The 22,210-nt window shown below is 46.8% G+C and overlaps 1 protein-coding gene and 1 pseudogene across 1 annotated transcript; both read left to right on the top strand.

Moving 5' to 3' along the window:
- Nucleotides 1-6,204: 6,204 nt before the first annotated feature.
- LOC125540321 lies at nt 6,205-12,441 on the top strand. The gene is made up of 10 exons (XM_048703928.1): nt 6,205-6,494; nt 6,877-7,004; nt 7,291-7,378; nt 8,685-8,937; nt 9,056-9,298; nt 9,934-9,981; nt 11,075-11,172; nt 11,313-11,432; nt 11,788-11,877; nt 11,952-12,441. The coding sequence occupies exons 2-10, from the start codon at nt 6,895-6,897 to the stop codon at nt 12,072-12,074; spliced, it is 1,173 nt and encodes a 390-aa protein (XP_048559885.1). The 5' UTR covers nt 6,205-6,494; nt 6,877-6,894; the 3' UTR covers nt 12,075-12,441.
- A 3,495-nt stretch (nt 12,442-15,936) lies between these two features.
- Nucleotides 15,937-17,303, top strand: LOC125534526 (annotated as a pseudogene).
- The last annotated feature ends 4,907 nt before the right edge of the window (nt 17,304-22,210 follow it).

Below are 22,210 nucleotides of genomic sequence, written 5' to 3'. Positions count from 1 at the left end.
GTGATAAAGTAAAGCATTACAGCGCGATTGCATTGCATACAATAAAGCGACAACCATATGGCTCCTGCCAGTTGCCGATAACTTGGTTACAAAACATGATCATCTCATACAATAAAATTCAGCATCATGTCTTGACCATATCACATCACAACATGCCCTGCAAAAATAAGTTAGATGTCCTCTACTTTGTTGTTGCAAGTTTTACGTGGCTGCTACGGGCTTAAGCAAGAACCAATCTTACCTACGCATCAAAACCACAATGATAGTTTGTCAAGTTGGTGCTGTTTTAACCTTCGCAAGGACCGGGCGTAGCCACACTCAGTTCAACTAAAGTTGGAGAAACTGTCACCCGCAAGCCACCTATGTGCAAAGCACGTCGGGAGAACCGGTCTCGCGTAAGCATACGCGTAAAGTCGGTCCGGGCCGCTTCGTCCAACAATACCGCCAAACCAAAGTATGACATGCTGGTAAGCAGTATGACTTATATCGCCCACAACTCACTTGTGTTCTACTCGTGCATATAACATCAACACATAAAACCTAGGCTCGGATGCCACTGTTGGGGAACGTAGTAATTTCAAAAAAATTCCTACGCACAAACAAGATCATGGTGATGCATAGCAACGAGGGGAGAGTGTGATCTACGTACCCTAGTAGATCGACAACGGAAGCGTTTGGTTGATGTAGTCGTACGTCTTCACGGCCCGACCGATCAAGCACCGAAACTACGGCACCTCCGAGTTTTAGCACACGTTCAGCTCGATGATGATCCCCGGACTCCGATCCAGCAAAGTGTCGGGGAAGAGTTTCGTCAGCAGGACGGCGTGGTGACGATCTTGATGTACTACTATCGCAGGGCTTCGCCTAAGCACCGCTACAATATTATCGAGTACTATGGTGGCAGGGGGTGCCACACACGGCTAAGAATAAGATCACGTGGATCAACTTGTGTGTCTCTGGGGTTCCCCTGCCTCCGTATATAAAGGATCAAGGGGGGGGTGCGGCCGGCCAAGGGAAGGCGAACCAGGAGGAGTCCTACTCCCTCTGGGAGTAGGATTCCCCCCCCCCCCAATCCTAGTTGGAATAGGATTCGCGGAGGGGGGAAAAGAGAGAGGGGGGGCGGCCACCTCTCCTTGTCCTAATAGGACTAGGGGAGGGGGGAGGCACGCGGCCCATCATGGGCTGCCCCTTCTCTTTTCCACTAAAGCCCACTAAGGCCCATATAGCTCCCGGGGGGTTCCGGTAACCTCCCGGTACTCCGGTAAAATCCCGATTTCACCCGGAACACTTCCGATATCCAAACATAGGCTTCCAATATATCAATCTTTATGTCTCGACCATTTCGAGACTCCTCGTCATGTCCGTGATCACATCCGGGACTCCGAACAACCTTCGGTACATCAAAACGTATAAACTCATAATATAACTGTCATCGAAACCTTAAGCGTGCGGACCCTACGGGTTCGAGAATAATGTAGACATGACCGAGACACGTCTCCGGTCAATAACCAATAGCGGGACCTGGATGCCCATATTGGCTCCTACATATTCTTCGAAGATCTTTATCGGTCAGACCGCATAACAACATACGTTGTTCCCTTTGTCATCGGTATGTTACTTGCCCGAGATTCGATCGTCGGTATCCAATACTTAGTTCAATCTCGTTACCGGCAAGTCTCTTTACTCGTTCCGTAATACATCATCTCGCAACTAACTCATTAGTTGCAATGCTTGCAAGGCTTATGTGATGTGCATTACCGAGAGGGCCCAGAGATACCTCTCCAACAATCGAAGTGACAAATCATAATCTCGAAATACGCCAACCCAACATCTACCTTTGGAGACACCTGTAGAGCACCTTTATAATCACCCAGTTACGTTGTGACGTTTGGTAGCACACAAAGTGTTCCTCCGAAAAACAGGAGTTGCATAATCTCATAGTCATAGGAACATGTATAAGTTATGAAGAAAGCAATAGCAACATACTAAACGATCGGGTGCTAAGCTAATGGAATAGGTCATGTCAATCAGATCATTCAACTAATGATGTGACCTCGTTAATCAAATAACAACTCTTTGTTCATGGTTAGGAAACATAACCATCTTTGATTAACGAGCTAGTCAAGTAGAGGCATACTAGTGACACTCTGTTTGTTTATATATTCACACATGTATTATGTTTCCGGTTAATACAATTCTAGCATGAATAATAAACATTTATCATGATATATGAGGAAATAAATAATAACTTTATTATTGCCTCTAGGGCATATTTCCTTCAACAACACGGTGGGATGGGCGTGGGCGGGGCGGGGCGGGGGAGGAGGCGGGCGGGCGGCAGCGCGGCTATTAACGACGGCGCGTTAATTACCGCGCAGCAGGCGAGGCGACGCTTTGACCGTCGGGCGCCGCGAACGGCGCGTCCGGAGGGGGCAGGCCAGGCGGCGGGTCGGTCGGGTGGCAGCCCAGGCGATAGCGGCAGCGGTGGCGCGGCAGGCGAGGAGCCGACAGCGATGGCAGGCGGCAGCGGTGGCGTCCGGTAGGCGGCAGCGGAGGCGCGGCATGCGAGGAGACGACAGCGGCGGCAGCGGTGGCGTCCGGCAGGCGGCACACGCGTGCAACCGCCTACGTGCATGCGTGCCTCGGGCGCCGTGCTTGGCGGACGGGTGCGGGCTGGCGTGCGGTCGGGGGACGTGGGCGGGTGTTGCCGCGACGGGTGCGGCGCGACGCGTTGACTGCGGGGACTGCCGCTGTGATCGCGGGCGAGCACGTCTGCATGCCTGCCACGTCACCAGGCGCGTGCGGCCGGCCGGTTTAATTTTTTTCCCTCCTGGGCGGGCGGGCTGTATTCATATACGTATTGCTTCGCCTGTTTTTTTTTTGCGGGCGGTCGGGCCGATGGGGGAAGCTTTTTCAAAATATGTCCATCCCGCCCTCTGTTATGAAGGGGTATTGGGCAATCTCGGCCGTCCTTGTGTTTACAGGGGGTCTATCGAAGCGGAAGTGTTAGTTTTTTTATATTACGCATCTGATAGCTCAGCTGGTACTATTTTCGGTGCATTGTTCAATTTTTGGTGGTGCCCTTTTGTGATCGCCTTAATGCTATAAAAATATGCATGAAATCTTGACAAGTCCCTGTCTTTTTACCTCCACACTTTTCCTGCTCAAGTATTAAGTAGCAGATGGCTGATATGTTGTCTCACCTACATCATTGTTTCTTGCAGGAACCATCTTTTGTCATCAACTACAATATTCATTGGATTTCTCGATTGTGAGGTGTCATCTTCTCTAAGTATACTCTACAGGCACATACTGATTGGTTCCAATCTCAGCATGCCATCTATCTGAATTTTCTATGGTTTGCACAGTGCCAAGTTTCAAAAGGTGGAAATTTGTACATAGCCTTTCAGGGCATTTATATTTCAGAATCCCTGTTTTTAGGTGTTTGTATACATTTGTATTTATGTAGAACATATGAGATTATTCTGCCATATCACAACATTTAGTAAAAAATTGATCGAAAAATTCACACTTTCTATCTTTATAATTATACTTCCAGTACTGTGTTGTTCGCCGATTTTAGTCTTAAGATCATATACTATGCAAACAAAGTTATTCAGTTTATGTATTATTATGTGCAAGGACTAAGAATTCTCGCAGCAACGCGCGGGTAATCAACTACTTCCTCTATAAATTAATATAAGAGCGTTTAGATCATTAAAATAGTGTTCTAAATGCTCTTATATTAGTTTACGGAGGGAGTAGTTTATATCACTCCCAACCCCTGTTGTTTCCCCAAAAGTCGCCGCCTTGCCGTGGTTGCATCAGCAGGCAGCAAGAAAGGCAGCCATGTTCACTGTGTCGTGCCGTGGCCCTGTACGCGTCATGTTGATTGCCAGCGGCATCTTCGTCTTTGTTTAGCTGAAATCTTCGCTGCTACTAACACATGTTGTTTTCTGGTGTTAGTGTAATTATTGTCTTAATACTGGCTGTTACCAAGAAACTTCCCTGTGGAAAGAAAATAAATTGGAAATTATATACATAAATAGAAAGTGTTGGATGGAAACAGATAGTTGCCAATAATGGTCTTCTTTCTAGATGAGTTGAGGCACTTATTCTTTGATAAATATCCGGCACCAACGGATGAGCAAATTGAACAAAATTTGTATACCCCCTTTTGTTTTGCGGACAAAAAAAATTCTGTCACTCACAGCCACAGAGACAAACTACAAACACACAAAACAGAATAAATCAAATGTGTTTCTTGAAAAAAAATCAAATGTATTTTTGGAGAACAAAAAGGATAGCTGGATTACCCCTTATCAGTACAAAAAGAATCCTCCTATTTAGGTTCCACACGTGGGAGCACAACGGTGAGAGGTAAAAAGACGTAGAACCACAAGTCGAACTCCAAACAAGACAGCGGTTACCTTTATTCCACTGTTTTTTATAAACAAAATGCAATGTGTTCAAAATTTATCTTGCAAACTCTGCCACTTTGTTTTATTATTAGTTATCTACTCCCTCTGTTTCTAAATATAAGACATTTTTAGAGATTCTAATACGAACTACATACGGAGCAAAATGAGTTAATTTACACTCTAAAATATATCTATATGCATCCATATGTAGTCGTATTGAAATCTCTAAAAGGTCTTATATTTAGAAATCGAGGGAGTACATCTTGTAGTACATAGCACCTCTTTGTGTACGTAGTTAATACTTAAAAACGGCAGGCACGACCATGACGCGATCCTTGATACTGCAAAATATCGGATGAGAAGTAATGCTTACAACAAAAAATAAAATAGTTCTAATTCATAGTATAATTGTTTTTCATGTTTACAGAGTATAGTGGAGAAAGACGTACACCATTATATGCATAATAGAATAGGGTCTGGTCCAATATATTTGAATTTTTGATGAGTACAGCCTAAAAACAGAAACATGACAAGAACCAAAAATATGATATATAGGTAGCCATGACGGACTTCCCTAAAAAAAGATCATGATATATAGGACAAATGTTTTCTAGCACCTCGGTCCGATCGGCATACCACAGAGAGTTTGAACATCAGTTTGGCCAGCGCATTGTTTGAAAAGATGGGCAAGGAAACATGAGCACTGATGGAATTTGGAAGGAAATTTGGAACCTCAAAATCCCAGGTAAGATCACACATTTTGCGTGAAAGTCGCTAAATGGATCACTTCCTTGCTATGGAATTCTTGCAAATAGACACATACCACTAGCCCTCAATGCCGTTCTGTGCAACTGCAGTTGAGGACATCCAGCATTGTCTTTTTACATGTAAGAGGGTAAAGGAAGTTTGGACAACTTTATTGGTGCAGAACATTGTTGCGGAAGCGATAAGGCAGGACCGATCAGGCTCTATTACTGTTGAGATCCTAAGCAGGATAAACTCAGTCACGGATGGACTGCCGACCGCGGAACTTATGATGGTAGCAGCCTGGTACCTATGGTGGCAACGTCGTCAGCATATCAAAGTAGAGCCAATTCAAAACCTTGAAAGAGCCGTGGTTTCAATAAAAGTTTTAGCAACAAATTATACTCGAAGTTATATGACGAGTTAGCCTACAAGAAAACCATGATCATATGTGGAAAAGGCCGATTAGGGATGTGGTCAAAATCAATGTTGATGCTGCTTTTCGTGTTGAAACACTCTCAGATGTGCAACAGGTGCTATGGCCCGTGATGGAAGAGGGAACTTCATTGCTGCGGCAACATGGTTCGTTCCTTAGGTGACAAGCGTTGACTCAGCTGAGATGACAGCGATCCGGAATGGCTGAGAGTTGGATGTAACAAAGTGATAATTGAGTGAGGTTGTAGCTTTGTGGTGGAAGCAGTGCAGCAACCAGAAACACATGTGGGCTCAGATGTTGCAATGGTACTTGAGTGCAAAGCGCTGGACTTTGCGAGTGTCTCATATACATGCAGCAAATGAAGCGCCTCACAACCTAGCGAAGAACTCACTTAGTGAAAAATCTTATATGTTTTGGGTCTATAATCCATGATTTAATTTCTCAAACAAACGACATGTCTGTTATCTGACGAAAATCTGTTGCTTTTTTAAAAAAAGTCGATATTTGTACATGTATATTCTATTATTATTTTCAAAAAATAAAATGAATCACGTGCGCTAAACGGACCGGCCTGTGACAGGCCCATTATCGGCAGCGCTGAGAGCGGGCCTCCTTCCCTTCCCTTCCACACCTTTCTCTTCTCTTCCTCCCAGCCAGACCCTACTTGCCTCGCCGCCGACGCCTCCCCCCTCCCCCCCGCCGGCTCCCACCCCCGCCCGCCTCTCGCCGCTACCGCCCGCCCGCCGTCCCCGCTCTTCCCCGCACCGCTTTCTCGCTCTCTCCGCCCGCCCTCCCCCTCCGGCTCCCAGCACCCCGTCCCTCGCGGGCCGCCGCCGCCGCCGTCCCCGTCCGTCGTCCCGCGCTCCTGCCCACAGCCTTTGCCCACTTCCGAGGTACGCCGTTGCTCTTCTCCGGCGATTGGTTAAATCCCAACCGCACCTTCGCAACTTCTGGCCTGGGCGGGCGCGCCGCCGCACGCCCGGTCCGGCGCACCGTCTAGATCCGCCCCTAGTGGCAGCTCTCGGCCTCAAACGCTGGAAGCTGAACGCGCATCACCTATGCACCGCGCTACTGCAGACGCTCTACTGTTTATTGCCAACAATCCCACACCAAGTGCAGTTGCTGCACAGTAAAAATTTCCCCTTTACGATTGTTTCGGTGTGAGCTTGTAGCTCTACTTCCGCGGTCTCTAACAAGATTGTATCTTAGATATTTCTGTTGATTTTTCTTGCTGTAAAATCTGCCTCTGTTAATTCGTTGCACATTTTTTTGCAGCTGTCAAGGAAGAGAGCAATGGACGTCCACAGGGCAGAGCCTCCCCATACAGGAGCCGCTGCTCTAGACCCCCGACGGGCCGAGGCTGCCAACAGGCACGTGAGGGCACTGAATACCCAGTTTGCAAGGTTGGACACTTCTTCATCTTCTAGCTTGCCTCGCGTCATCTCAGTCACTTAATCTGAAATTCTGTGGCGTACATTTTGTCCTATCATGTTTATTGTTTCAGCTCTACTTAAAGTCGTTTCTGAATATCTAGTCCTCAGTCAGCCCATAAAGAATATTTTTTAGTTACTACCATATTTTTAGAGATCCCTGAATACAGTTTTTTAAAGTACATTTTCGGCATTCATGCTGCATATTCCCTCTGGTGCGAAGTGAGTAAACACTCATCTACCTGTTTATTTTGAGCAGCTGGGTGCAATCGCAGTTGCAAAACCATCCAGCCGAACTTTGGGAGGATGGCGTGAAAGATTACTTATCCCATGCTTCTGAAATAATGGTAAGCTTCACAAGCTTGTAAGGTGTTTTCTTTATTCAACAGTCCTTGACTAGAGATTTAATATTTTCCTGTGGCCATTGATAAAATGTATCGCTATCACAATTTGCTTTGTTTTGTGCATGGCGTGCATGTGTGGTGGATTTGTGGACGTTAGTATTCCAGTATACAGAGTATAATTTACTTCCTGACTTGCTAGGATTAGTTTAAAATTATTAGGAATTTTTGAACAAATAGACATCAACAGTGTTCACAACCAGACAACAATGTGAAGATGAACCATGTTATGAGTACGAATATCAAACTACCATATGCCCTCGTTTTCATTTAGATTTGTTGGATGTGCTAATTTTTCATGTTGACTGTGGAACTGTACTTATGAAATCATGTCACGTGGGGAGTACACTATAGCAGGCGAGAGCCCAAGCCAGCAGTAGGATTGCCTGCACCTTAGCAGCAGTTTGGATCAGAACAAGAGACTCCCTGTTGGATCCTGGAGTTGTATAGAGTCTGGACTGATACTAGATTGATAGGTTCATATCAGACCAGGAGAGTTCTGTAGGTTTCCACTCTATTGCTTTGAGTTGGACTCTCCAACTCCAATGTATAAGGAGCTAATACGCTGTATGTGAATCTCAAGTTATCAGTAAAGTTAGTCTTGTCCCTAAACTCTTCTCTTTCCTTGCTGCCTATTGTGGCCTCAACGGTGCCTACCCTTCAAGTGCTCGTCGGCCATCAAGCTCCTGCCTCACACCCTCTGAACTAAAGGCTCTAACGATCTGCTATCAGAACCGGGTTACAGCTTCTCGAGTGTGTAACTAATAAGTCAGCTGTCATCTCTTCAAGTGTGTTACTGATAAATATGATTAGCAGACCATCCAATTACTATCCTATGCATCCTTCCATGCAATAAAAAGCTATTTGTAAATTGTAATTGATTACCCCTCCTGTTCACAAAAAGGTGACGTTTTGGACATGTCTTAAGTCAAAGCTCTGAAAACTTTGTCCTTCTATGTTGTTTTTAACATTTAGACTGGAAACTTGAAAATCATATGCACGGATTTGTGTAAAGAACTATTTTCAGAATTTGAACTATTGATCAAAGCTATATTTGAAGACTGCCAATATCCAAACGTCACTTTTTCGTGAACTGGATGGAGTATTGTTTTGCCAGCACATACTACTTTTGAACTTGTCACCTATTGGTACTGCTTAGATGGTATTTTGGCACTCAGATGTTATGTCAGCAGTCAGTCAGATTTTTCTTAAAGTCATAATGTCTTGATCTCATGTTATTCTCTCCCCTTAGGAAAATTTCAAGGATGTTGTCAATTGGCTTAGGCAGAATAAATCAGGTACAACAGCTGTTTCATCCCCAAGTCCAGCCAATGAGGAGAAGACTGCTACGCCAGCAACTGTCAATAGCAAGTTTATGGTACAGCCAGGATCAGATAATGGACAGAAGAGTCCAACTACAGGAGCCAGCTCCCTAGCTTTTCAGAACTCAAGCTCACCGAATATGTTCTCACTCCCTTCTCAGAAGAAAACGGCACCTTTTGGCGGTATAACTATTCACCAGTTTATACCTTTATATGCCATATTGTATTTTGCTTGTTGTAACTTTTTCCAGACTTGGTAGTTATATATTTATTTTGTTGATTGTGTCATAATGATGTGCAGGCATATTTGATAACAAGGACACTCCTGGCGACAGCAGCAAATCGACTTTCCAGTTTGGTGGAAATAACGGCTTTTCAACACCAACTAACACGCCTGGTGATAGCAGCAAATCGACTTTCCAGTTTGGTGGAAATAACGGCTTTTCAACACCAACTACTCCGTCCATTTTTTCTACCCCTGGTTCCAGTTTTAACATGTCAACCTCAACACTGTTTTCAATGAACCAGCAACCAATTTTCACTGGTATTTTACTTCTCTTTTTCTTGGCATTAGTGCGTCCTTTATGATTGGTTGGTTCACGTGTATATTTCACATAATTGTATTTGTGGCATTTATTTGAATGAGGCCTGTCCACAATATTTGGAAGGGAATGGCAAAGCTTTGAATTGTAATGGCCTATTGTCATTTTAGCACTATGGTTGTATGATTGATGTATCGTCAACCCAACCAAATCCTACTGGGCCATGTTTGTTTGTGTTTCCCTATTTATTTCGTAGTCAACCAGTTCTATCCTTGCCAAACATGTATCTTCTGCCCCATGGAAACATTATATCCTATTTTGTGTAATGGCAATTGACAAACAAATCCATATCAGAGCTAATATTAATCAATATTATTTATCAAGTGCCCCAAAGTTAACCATGTTTCTGTTTACATTTGACCCAAACATACCATTTCCTACGCAGTTCAGAAAAGAAAAACATGTAATTGGCTTGATGCAATCCTTGGTTTTGCCTAACACACAGACACGTGAAACTCTGATGATGAAAAGGCAATTTGATCATTCTATTGACGGTGTTGTAGGAACTTAATTGATTTTGTATTACGAGTCCTCTAGGTCGATGGAATAATCAAATTTTCTTATTGTTGTTTTTCAGGATCAGGAAACAACAAAGCTGCTGAAGCTTCAGCTGATGCGGATGAAGGTGTGTATCTACCAATTTGTTAAGTTATGGGAAAGTCCAATTTGCCGCTCCACCCGTGTTATGACAATTCAGTGTACACCCTCAGCTATACAACCGTGTAAGGAACACCCTTGCTGTATAAGTCAACCCTCAATGGCATCTTGTAGGTGGTTTTCGCCTGCTGGCTGCAGGCACCATCTAACATTTCCACAGTGGCAAAAAGCATCTCCCACATCAGTTAATTGTACCACATCACTGTATCATCCCCAATCCCCCCCACCCACTGTCTCTCACGGAATGCTCAAGATTTCATTACAAGATGCAGTTTATCATTCAAGAGTGCGAATTTTTTGTCTTGATTGATCTAATGGCTTGGTTATCTTGCCCCATTGTCACATTCTAGGAGATCATGACTCTTAAAGCAAAAATTGAGTCCATCCCAAAATTTAATTATAGTCTACTTCATATGTCTAACGCTGCCAGTGAGCCGTTTTATATTCCTACTGCATTAATCCTCTTCCAAGGTTGACTTGTGAGGTGTTGAGGCCGACATGTTCGACATCGCAGCTGCTTTTCGTTTTTTTCCGCCTGGGTGGAGTATGAGCAGCGGATGAGGTAGTGTTGCACAATATGTCGAGCACTGCTGTTGCATAGCACAGGCTGGAGGCAGGAGTGTACTGTGGGGTAGTGGCTGAAGGTTTCAAAGCTGAGTGTCCACCAGCCAGTGAGTTCCAGGCCCAGCCACTCAAGATGCTAACCTGACTATTTACTGCTAATTTAGATATCATACTGACGTGTATTCCCTGGTTGGATTCCATGCCAGCAAAAAACAACGGTGGTTTATACTGAGGGGGTACCTATACTGTTTTTTAATAGATGATGGTGTAACATAAACTTTAGTAATAATTGACTTGAGCGCACGCACGGACAGGGGTGTATGGGTGAATTTTTCTTGTCTCTTTGATATCAGGAACTGTTTTACTTAAGCTAGGTTATTTTGTGGCCAACCCCTATCACTGGACTCGCTCCTCAATACTTAATTCTACTCTTGTTTGAACCCCTATCACTGGACGCGCTCCTCAATACTTAATTCTACTCTTGTTTGAATGGTCAGATGCTGAAGCCGAGCAACCAAGCAGCCCTTCTGTAAAGAAAGCAGAAGAGAAAGGAATAGTTGTTGTTCATGAAGCCAAATGCAAGGTGTATGTGAAGGTATCATTTCCACTCTTCCCTGTTTAGCATTGTACTTTTGTTCATAGATTTATAACTTATGTTCCCCAGTGCTACTATTCAAGTGTTCTGCAAAATATGCTTAGCATGTGATTTCACAACTTCTTTTTCCATTCATGTAGCACGATGATGCTACCAAGGGTTGGAAAGACATTGGTGTTGGTCAGCTCTCTATCAGATGTAAAGAGGGTGCAGAGAAAGCTTCGAAAGAGTCCACCCCAACAGTTGTTATCAGAAATGATGTATGTGCTCTTCCTTTTCTGCTGACATATACTAATCCAAGTTCATTTGTCTTCAGTTGCATCTCAAACGTGAAATGCCTGCATCTCATATAGTTTTGCAAAGTATTCCATTCCAGTAATTGTTTTACTATTGGTGTGTTTGCTGAACTTCTCTGTTTCTAAAATGTAGAACAGATTCATTTGTCCTGGGTTTCATACAGTATTTAGTGCTGTAGAATTTTTTTTCTTGGATATTTCTATCATCTTGGCTGGCAGTTTGTCTGAAATCGCCCTTTCCCCTTTTGCTATCTGTTATATTGCTGTCAGATTATTTCTGGTTGCGAACAAAATATTAATGACTGATTTCTGGTAGCAGGTCGGCAAGATTCTTCTGAATGCTATGATCTACAAGGGGATAAAAATGAGTGTTCAAAAGAACACGGTTGCCTCGATATTTCACACTTCAGTAAGTACCATCGTGCTATATGTGCAGCGCATATGTCACCCAGTATGACTCTGATCCGTGCTGTATTTTCACAGGATGCGCAGTCTGAATCAGATGGTGGCAATGTTGTAGCTCGAACATACTTACTCCGACTGAAAAACGAAGAGGCGGCTACAAACTTGTCAGCGGTGATCAAAGAGAACGCGCCGCTGGACTGATCCTGTATGGTCTGCATTAATTATTGTCTTGAAGGTTTGCGTTTGGCAATAGTGGTAATGTTTAGGGGGGCTCGATAACTTGCTGCGATGGGCGAAGGGATGCCCTGCGGAGTTTCTGTCCCCGAGCTACACACCTAAGAAGCACACCTGGATGAATTTTTGTTGCCTAGTACGTTTAGCTGGTCGTGTTGTACCACCTGTTCGTTATTTATTGATAGTGTGTTGTAGCACCTGTTGGCTCCAGTAAGGTTACGCCTTGTTAATGCTAACGAGGCAACGTATCTTGTCAGTGGCCCGAACTACACAGTTGGAAACCATTTCGAGGCCATTCTGTGATGTTCAGCTATGGAATTGTCTGTTGCTTGAATCTTGCAATCTGGATTTAGGGAGAATATCATATGGAAAACGGTGGAAAGTGGTGAATTATCTCGCTATTGCGGAACAAGAGAGCAATTTCATTACTCAGTTTGCTGAAATGTTTTTTTTTTTGAAACGGAGGCAAAAGATTTGCCCCATTCATTAAATAAGAAGGAGGTTTAACAAGGTTTTCAGGCACCGGCCAAAGGCCGAAAAGAAAATACAAGCCGTTACTCTCCCGGCATCAGAGGACCCAAATGTTTTGCCCCTGCCAGGACCCATAGCGTCGCCTCGTGCTTGATTGCTTGGAGGGTGGTAAACATTGGAGCGGAGCGGCCTCGAAAAACCCGTGCGTTCCTCTCATCCCAAATTGCTTTCGAAACGAGCATGGAGATAGACGGCATCACTTTTTTATGAGCACTGTGGGCGGAAGCCGATTCACACCACCACTCATGGATGCTCCTGTAAGCCGCCCAACCTGAAGTATCCAAATCAATGAGTTGAAGCCAAGCTCTGACCATCTCCCAAACTCTCAAGGTGTATCTACATTGAAAGAAAATGTGCTCAACGGTCTCTTGCTCACGCCTACAGAAGGTGCACGGGCCACTGTTTGGCCACCCTCGCTTGGCCAAGCGAACGGATGTCCATAACCTGTCTTGGATGGCAAGCCATGCAAGAAAATTTTACTTTCGGGGGGGGGGGGGGGGGGGGGGGGGGGGGGGGGGGCAGGCTGTCCAGACCACCTTGTACATGGCAGAACGGGTGATTGTCAAGTAGTGCACGTTATAAGCCGAAGACGCCGAGTAGCTCCCACAGGCCGTGTGTTTCCACAAAATGGTATCCTCCACGCCCACTTGTAGCTGCACTCCGCGAAGGAGGATCCAAAGATCCAGGAATTGCCGAATGTGCTCGAGTGTGAATATTGTCGTCATATTGATCTTGGTGATCCAGACATTCTGTGATAATGCCTCCCTGACCTTCCAGGTTTTCCTCTTGGAGGCGTCAAAAATAAGCGGGGCAATATCTTTTGGTTTCCTCCCATTGAGCCATGGGGACTCCCAAAAAGGGGCGCGCGCCCCATCCCCAATCGTGATAGTAGTGGAGGCATAGAAAAAAGCTTTGTCGTCCTTGTCGCATGGATTTCCATGCCCAACCCACAATTGAGAAGGGTCCGTCCACTCGAGCCACAACCAGCGGAGTCTGAGTGCTTGGCAAAAAATCGCAAGATTGAGCACACCAAGGCCGCCACACTCCTTAGGCCTACAGACGCTTTCCCAGTTGACTTTACATTTGGCCCCGGTCGTTTTGCTAGACCCCGACCAGAAGAAGGCACGCTCCAACCTAGTGATGTTGCTTAAAATGCCGGGAGGGATGACGAGGGCCGTGGCAGTGTAGACCACCAAGGAGGTCATGACCGACATGACCAAGACCCCACGACCCGAAGCAACAATATATCTTCCCTCCCAAGGAATAAGCTTGGTAGCCACTTTATCTTCGAGATATTGGAAGTCCACACGCTTGAGCCTCCGAACTGACAAAGGAAGGTCCAAGTACTTCAGGGGGAAGGAAGCCCGCGCCGCCGTGAGCCCCTGGAGGATGTTGTCAAGATCATAGTTCTGACAGCGGATAGGGACGACTGAGCTTTTGTGAAGATTAGTGCAGAGACCGGTGACCTCTCCAAAGCAATGCAGAATGGTGGCAAGGTTGGTTACATCGTCTTTTATTGGCTTAACAAAAATAGCCGCATCATCGGCGTAAAGGGAGGTACGAAAGGAGGAGCCACGACCCCTAATCTTGTGCAGTAGCCCTTTAGTCGTGGCCAGATCTAGCAATTGCTGAAGCGGGTCAATGGCGAGGACAAATAGTAGCGGGGATACCGGGTCACCCTACCGTAGGCCCTGGCCGTGCTTTATCGGTTGTCCCGGCACCCCGTTCAGCAAGACTCTGGAAGAGGAGGTACAAAGAAGTGCAGCGATCCAATCCCGGAAAATGCTTGGAAAATCCCGTCGTTGTAGAAGATCAAGAATGTAGTCCCAGCGCACGGAATCAAAGACTTTCCGGATATCTAGCTTGAACAACAAGGATGGTGTTTTGCCTCGGTTGAGACGGCGAGCCATATTCCGCACATACATGAAGTTATCATGAATACTCCTCTTTTTTATGAAAGCGCTCTGGGCGTTGGAAACGAGTCTATTCATGTGCGGGCTGAGCCTCATTGCAAGCATCTTGGCTATAATCTTCGCGATGGCATGAATCAAACTAATCGGTCTGCAGTCGGCGATGCCCTCCGCCCCCTCCTTCTTTGGGAGAAGAACCACATTTGCTGAATTTAGCCACTGCAAGTTGGAGGTTTGCAAATTCCCAAAGGAGTGAATTACGTGCATCACATCCCCCTTGATGATCTCCCAACAGCTTTTGAAAAAAGCTCCAGTGAAACCATCTGGTCCGGGAGCCTTGTCGCTCGGCATTTCATTAATGGCTGATTTGACCTCATCCTCAGTGAATGGGGCACCAAGCTCTTGTAGCTCCAGCTCCGGAAAGTTTAGGTTGTCCCAGTTGAGGTCTTTTTCTCTCCGGGCGCCCCGCCCAAGGGCATTGGAGAAGTGATCAAAGATAATCTCCTCCTTGCGCTCATGCTCGGTTGCCCACCCGTTGTTGTGCTTGAGTCGCAGAATGTGATTTTTACGCCTCCTAGCATTCACCCACAGGTGAAAAAATTTCGTATTGGCATCGCCCTCCTTCAGGCTGGTGATACGTGCACATTGCTTTTTCCGAGAGCGCTCGAGCACCGACAAACTGATCACCCTCCTCTTGAGTCTGGCACGGAGGTCTTGCTCCCCGGCGGAGAGTAGCCTGGATTCTTGCGCTACATCCAATTTAAAAATAATCATTAGCAGTACCTAGGTCGGGTGGCTGTGATGTATTCTTCTGAGATATATTACCTTTGTTCCAAATGTTTTGAAGTCTTAGGTTTGCCCTAGGTCAAAATTCGTAAGTCTGACCATGTACATAAAAAATATTTAATATTTACAGCATGAAATATATACAATGCTTAAGTACGTTGTAGAATGAATCTGATAAAACTAATTTGGTGTTGTAGATGTTTGGTCAAACTTGAAGATATTTCACTTAACAAACAGAGAGCTTCAAATATTTTGAAACGGCGGAGGGTTTTTCCAGGGATCTTCCCAGATATTTTGCACAGCACGATATTCTCATGCTTCTTTCAGAACTTGCAGATTCACATTCTTGTAGTGCAAATTAGCTACAGTTACTATAGGAGTCTCACGCATGTGAGCCGTCGCGCTCCCAAAGGCGCCAATTCAAACGTTCCGTTCATGCACCGGAGTGGCCTGCCAGGCTCCATGCAGAGGCTCCGACGCATGAACAAAGTAAATGCATACGAGGCTCCCATACCAATCCCATGCATTGCACCACCAGCTCCAGCTACAAATACTACATTGTGCACGCACCACATCGATCACCAGTACAACTTGTACTTGACCAAATACAATGCTTCGTGCTCTGCTTCTCCTGCTCGCCACCGCCGCACTGCTGTCCGGCCATGCGGCCGCCGGCACGAGCAGCGGCAACAAGCCGACCCCGACGTGCTGGCCCGCCGACCGTGCCGCGCTGCTGGGCTTCAAGGCCGGCATCACCATGGACACGACGGGCACCCTGGCGACGTGGGCCGGCGACGACTGCTGCGGCGGCGGGTGGGAGGGCGTGGCCTGTGACGCCGGCACAGGGAGGGTCGTGTCGCTGCGCCTGGAGTCGCAGCCGGGGCGGCACATGGCGGGCGCCATCTCCCCGTCCGTCGGCGGCCTCGAGTTCCTGGAGTCCCTGGTGATCCGTGACATGGGGCCGATCGGAGGCGCCGTCCCGGACGCCCTCTCGCGGCTCACGCGCCTCCAGCAGCTCTACCTCGAGGGCAACGCGCTCGCCGGCGGCGTCCCGGGGAAGGTGCTGTCGAAGATGAGCTCCCTCCGCTACCTGTCGCTCGCCGGCAACCGGCTGGAGGGCCCCTGCCGCCGGAGCTCGGGGGCGTTCGCGGTCTCGAGCAGATCAACCTCGCCGGGAACCGCCTCACGGGGGCGATCCCGTCGAGCTACGGGAACCTGTCCAGCTTGGCGTACCTCGACCTGAGCGGCAACCTTTTGTCAGGCGTCGTCCCGGAATTTGTAGGGCGGTTCAAGAGCCTGGCGCTGCTTGACTTGAGCAACAACAGCTTCTCCGGCGAGATGCCGGCGTCGCTCGGCGACCTGCGGCACCTTGCCGACCTGTCGCTGAGCCGCAACAAGATCACCGGCAGGATTCCACCGCAGATCGGCAACCTGCTCGGGTCTCTGAGCTCTCTCGCCCTCGACGACAACCTGCTCGTAGGCCCCATTCCGAAGTCACTGTTCGGCCTGCAGAAGCTGTGGCGCCTCGACCTGTCCAAGAACATGCTCACCGGCGCGCTGCCCGACTTGGACGGCGGCGGGAGCCTGAAGTGTCTCGACGTGTCGAGGAACGCCATCGGTGGCCAGATACCGAGCTCGATCTCGAAGCTGCATGGCCTAGAGAGGCTGGACATCTCACGGAACAGAATCGGGGGCGTCATTCCCGCAACCATGGCGGCCATGGCGAGCTTGGAGTGGCTGGACCTCTCCCGCAACGCCATCGTCGGGAGGATACCGGACAACTTCAGTAGGATGGCGGGCGTCCGGCACGCGAGCTTCAGAGGGAACAAGCTGTGCGGGCAGATACCGCAGGCCCCGCCGTTCAACCGGTTCCCGGCGGCGGCGTACGCGCACAACCTGTGCCTGTGCGGCAAGCCGCTGCCGCCGTGCAGGAAGATTAGCTAGCTAGTGTCATGCAGTGCTTCGTGTGTCAAAATCAATTGCACCACACACTCATAATCCAATAAGAGAATGAAAATATGCTTATCATACATGCTGCAGTTGGTTAACTTTTTTTTTGGATTTTTAATAATAATTATCATCATTGTTGCTCAACCTTACAAGTCCTTTTCCAGTGTAAAATGGTACTTGGGCACAAGTGTTGAAATGCCTGCCTCTCTTCATCAGTTCGAACTATTTTTACAACAAGAATGAGTGTTAAATGTCAATTATACCCTTTATGTATTTGAAATACTCTCTTTTCCTTCCAAATATGTACTCTCTCCGTTCCAAATTACTTGTCGCAGAAATGGATGTATCTAGAACTAAAATACAACTAGATATATCAATACCTGCGGCAAGTAATTCGGAAGGGAGGGAGTACAATGGATGCCAGAGTTGTAGATCGTATCCAACCATTAACAGTAACATGTGAATGTAGTAGTAGTATAACAACAGAACCTATGGTCATTGAAATTGAACCCAAATTCAACAACTCTTCAATGAAGATAGAGTTCCATGACATGAAGTAGACAAACAGCGAACCTTCAATGAAAATGCAGAAGGAAATAAAAGAGTGAATTCTGGTTTTTACCCTCTATTTTGATGTTTTTGACACTAATTACCCTATTTAGCAGGATTTCATCCATTTTATCCTATTTAGCAAAAGTTTTGCCACAATTTACTCATTTTAAAATTTTGCGAGCATTCTGATGAGCAGGTCCCAATTGTTAGGTCCACCTAGCATGCCCCATCAACAGTTTTTACCTACCTATTTTTCTCCACGTTGAACCAGTCCTCGCAGCTTCGCTCGACTGGGCTGGCCTGATATGATCGCCAGAGCAGGTCGCTCGCGTCCAACGCACAAGGCGTAAGTTGGGCCGCACCACTCTGGCCTCCAATATTCATAGCACACATTGTTCGCCTTCCTTCGAATCACACACACGCTGCAAACAAAGAAAAAAAAAGAATTTCAACAATATTCAAAATGGTGAAAAAACTTTAAATCAATGTACGTCAGTTATAGATGGGTAATATGTATACACATGATCTTCTAATAAGCATTTTAATTCTGTCTGAATCAAACGCCTCACCGGCCAATGCATGAGTCAGGAAAACTTCATAATACACATATGATGGAGATGGTCAAAATCATGTGGAATGGGGTACGACGTGAGGGCTTGCTTGTTCACCAACCTCGCTGATTTGTTGGACGAGCGGCCCCCATAGATCTGCAACCGAGCACAACCTGATGGGGGCATGTACATGGACGCGCCCACGCCGACGTCGGCGAGCTTGATGGAGCCGGATTACATGGGGTCATTTCTTGCCTTGATGTCGCGCCCAGACTGCTGGAGATTGACGGAGCCGGATTCCACGGGGTCATTTCTTGCCTTGATGTCACGACCATATATAACGCCGCTCGAGGAGGTATGAAATCACGCCGCTGCCGTTGCCTGACAATCCCTAACCATAAGTTCGAGCGAGCCTGATGGGTACGTGTGGGCAGAAGCCTGGACGGGCGATGCAATCTATTAGGCGTGAGTAAGGAGCGTGGTCGACTCAGGCATTATGCGTTGGACGAGACGCAAGTGACCTCCATCGGACCGGTCCGGTCGGGAGAAGCCGTGAGGACTGGTTCACGAGAGAGAAAAATAAGCAGGAAAAAACCATCGATGTGGCATGCCAGCTAGACTTCACAATTGGGATCTGTCTGCCAGAACACTCATAAAATTTTAAACAGGGTAAATCGTGGCAGAACTTTTGTTAAATGGGGTAAAATGGATGAAATTTCGCTAAATGGGGTAAGTAGTGTCAAAAATGTCAAAATAGGGGTAAAAACCGGAATTCACTCGAAATAAAATGCACAAATGAGGTCTGAGTTCTAGTTTTATTTTACATCTAGCAAACTGCAAAAAAAGGCCCATGTACTAATAAGCCTAGTCCCTATGAACCATCGTGAAACTTTGCTCTGCTTCTCCTAGGTTCCTGAATTTTATTGTGCTTGCTTGATGTGGAGAAAAGACAGGTGGCCAGACCATGGTAACTGGATACACGAGGATGAGTTCATCGTTGTCCGGGTCCCTCTGGCACACCTTCTCCATTATCGTGCTCCCTAACCACATCAAGACGAACATGCCACTTTCCACCGCCAAAAAGAAGAACTCTGCATTGTCCCTGACCCCGACCATCGATAAACCCACGACTGTTTGCTGCTCAAGATGGCCACACGTCTTACCTCGGCCGGCGTTGTCCCGTTCTAGGGCTAGCGGCGCCATACCTGCAAAAATGCTACACTTACGGGTAGCATTGCACGGTTTGCCCCTACGGACTCTCTCCCCACCAATCTTTTTGCCCCCTGATTTTCACTGTGGGGTTCTTCTCATTCCAGCTTCCAACCAAATGTTGACACACTTTCCCGTAACAACGACCCCGTATGAATTGGGCGTAAGTGTAGCATCGTTGGCCATACCTGCAGCTGAAACTATCCGCCACATGGAAAAGGTAAATGTTATCACCGTCACCAGAGGATTCATGGTGGTTGTCGTCACGCTCATATCCTCGGGACAGGACCAAGCTACTGAAGTACTGGTACCTGACGCCGTCCGGGAGCTGTACAACAAAGAAGCTCGCCGTGGCCAAGTCTAACCCGAGGATGTATCCAGCCGTGGTCACCATGTAGAGCTGCCGCGGAGGAGCACAATTATTTTGGGGATTCCGTTTAATGGCTCTGGGAGCTTTGCTTTGGCGATCTGGACTATCCATGATCTTAGATCCGGGAAGATCTAGAGATGAATTTAAGGGAATTGGGGACGAACTCGAGATGTATCCAGCCCGAAGAGGCTTGTGTTTCTCGATATAAGTAATTTAGTATAATAGTTGAGTCATTAGCTGGAAGATAGGATACGCTACAGTCCTCTTGGATGGTTGTTATATATCCTTACATGTTAACAAGTAAAACAGTAGAGTAAGTGCACTGTATCCATCAGGCGAGCCATGTGAGCCATTGGATGGCAATCTCGCCTGGACTATGGGTCGTTGTATATAGTGAATGAAATGGTACATGCTTATGACAAGTGATGCCTGACATTGTTCCGCCGTAAATTGCGACATCTCCTCACGGCGATGAAGCTTGGATACTCCATTACCACTGCTGAAAAAACTGTGGGAAAGTGTACTCGATATAGTCAAATCCTCCTAGGTTGACTCTTCCAGCGACACTTCCAGAGACAAATTTGTCCACTGAACCAAACACTGGACCACCGGAGCATTGTTGCGAGGTATCTGATGAACCTGTAAAACAATAGCTGGTGAAATCTTCAGTGTGCCGTCCTCGTTTACCACTGGTAAGTAAGGACTACGAATGGCTTTCGGTCCATGGTGCTATTTTAGTTGCCTGACTTGGAAAGACATGGTGTATGCGGACGTGTTTAGGGAATTGTAGTTTGTATGCTATATTACCCACTCACTAAATGATCATGAATGACCCATAATATTTATGTTGGAGCTTCAATGTGCAACAAAAGCCAAAAGCAGCCATTCGATAGCTAGGGAGCCATCTTCAAGTAAATGAGATCTCCCACTTTGAATTGAAGCTCACTCCTCGTAAGATCTACACATCTTTTCATGAGATATTGAACCACCTGGAGGTTTTGTTTCACTTTGTAGTCATCTTTTGTCTGACTTCTAGGAATTCTACAACATCAAGTTTAGGAGGGATGGTATGACCATATAAATGAGAAGGAGAGGTGGAAAACTAGTCATTGCTTCAAAAGCAGAGATATTCAAGGCTATATGATATGTTGTATTGTACCAATACTCTGTTGGTGGTAATCACGCCACCTATTTCTTTGGAGCTGTAGAGGTCATACACGTAAGGTAGTTTTCTAGACACTGGTTAATTCTTTCAGTTTGTCCATCTATTTGTGGGTGATAGGATGAGTTGTATTTCAGTTTTATGTTGAATTCTGTGAATATGTTTCTCCAGAGAGTAATTATGAAAATTTTGTCCCTATCAGAAATGATCACGGAAGGAGGGCCATAAAGCTTAATGATGTTGTCAATAAAGGTTTTTGCAACATATTGCTCTATGTAGGGTGTGCCATGGGAAGGCAATGAGCATACTTTGTGAATTTGTCCACCACTACAAGCATAACTCTTTTTACATCGGAATTTTGCAAACAATTTTGTATATGGTGCATTACAATTTAGAAATGAATATTCCCCATATATTTATAATAAACTTGTTTACTTTGTTTTTTACCTCAAAATGCACTAAACAAATACACATCATGTCTCCAAATTTAATATATCATCGACAGAAAACATATGAGAAGCCTAAGGGCATCTCCAGCCGCGCCCCTAGGAAGGCCTCCCCAGGCATTTCTTTTGCGCCGGCGCCGAAAAAACGGCCCAGTCGCGCCCCCAGGAGCCCGATTTTCGCCGGCTTGGGCCGAAAACAGCACCGGCGGACCCAGGCCGAACCCGGCGCGCTGGGGGGCGCCCGGGGCGCTGGGGCGAACTGTTTTGGCGCGAAACAGCCGCGGGCCCGCCGCATCAGCGAATCTATCCTCTTCTCGCCCCTTCGTCGTCCTCATCGCCTCGTTTCCCGTGGCGAATCAATGCCAAAGCTGCCGCGCTGCCACGCCGGTCAGCCTGCGCCATTGATGCTCACGGGCGGCGCAGTGAAGGCCGGATGACGCGCGTCCCTCGCGCGCCACGCGTGCTCACGGTGGCTCGCACACGGGGCGGCGCCTCGGGCTATATAAGACGCGCCCCAGCGCACTCGGCGACTCGTACTCTCTCGCCGTCGTCGTTCCTCCCTCTCCTCTCTCGCCGTCGTCGTTCCTCCCTCTTCTCTCTCTCACCGTCTCCAGCACCCATGGCCGAGCGCTTCCC

This window comes from Triticum urartu, chromosome 2 (genome assembly GCF_003073215.2).
Source record: "Triticum urartu cultivar G1812 chromosome 2, Tu2.1, whole genome shotgun sequence".
NCBI classification, from domain to species: domain Eukaryota; kingdom Viridiplantae; phylum Streptophyta; class Magnoliopsida; order Poales; family Poaceae; genus Triticum; species Triticum urartu.
The sequence above is the reverse complement of the archived record's forward strand: the minus strand, read 5'-3'. Positions and strand labels throughout refer to the sequence as shown.

Coding starts and splice junctions, on each gene's coding strand:
- LOC125540321 (XM_048703928.1), top strand. CDS start 6,895: ATGGACGTCCACAGGGCAGAGCCTCCCCATACAGGAGCCGCTGCTCTA. Junction 8,938..9,055: donor GAAAACGGCACCTTTTGGCG/GTATAACTATTC, acceptor AATGATGTGCAG/GCATATTTGATAACAAGGAC. Junction 11,878..11,951: donor CCTCGATATTTCACACTTCA/GTAAGTACCATC, acceptor GTATTTTCACAG/GATGCGCAGTCTGAATCAGA.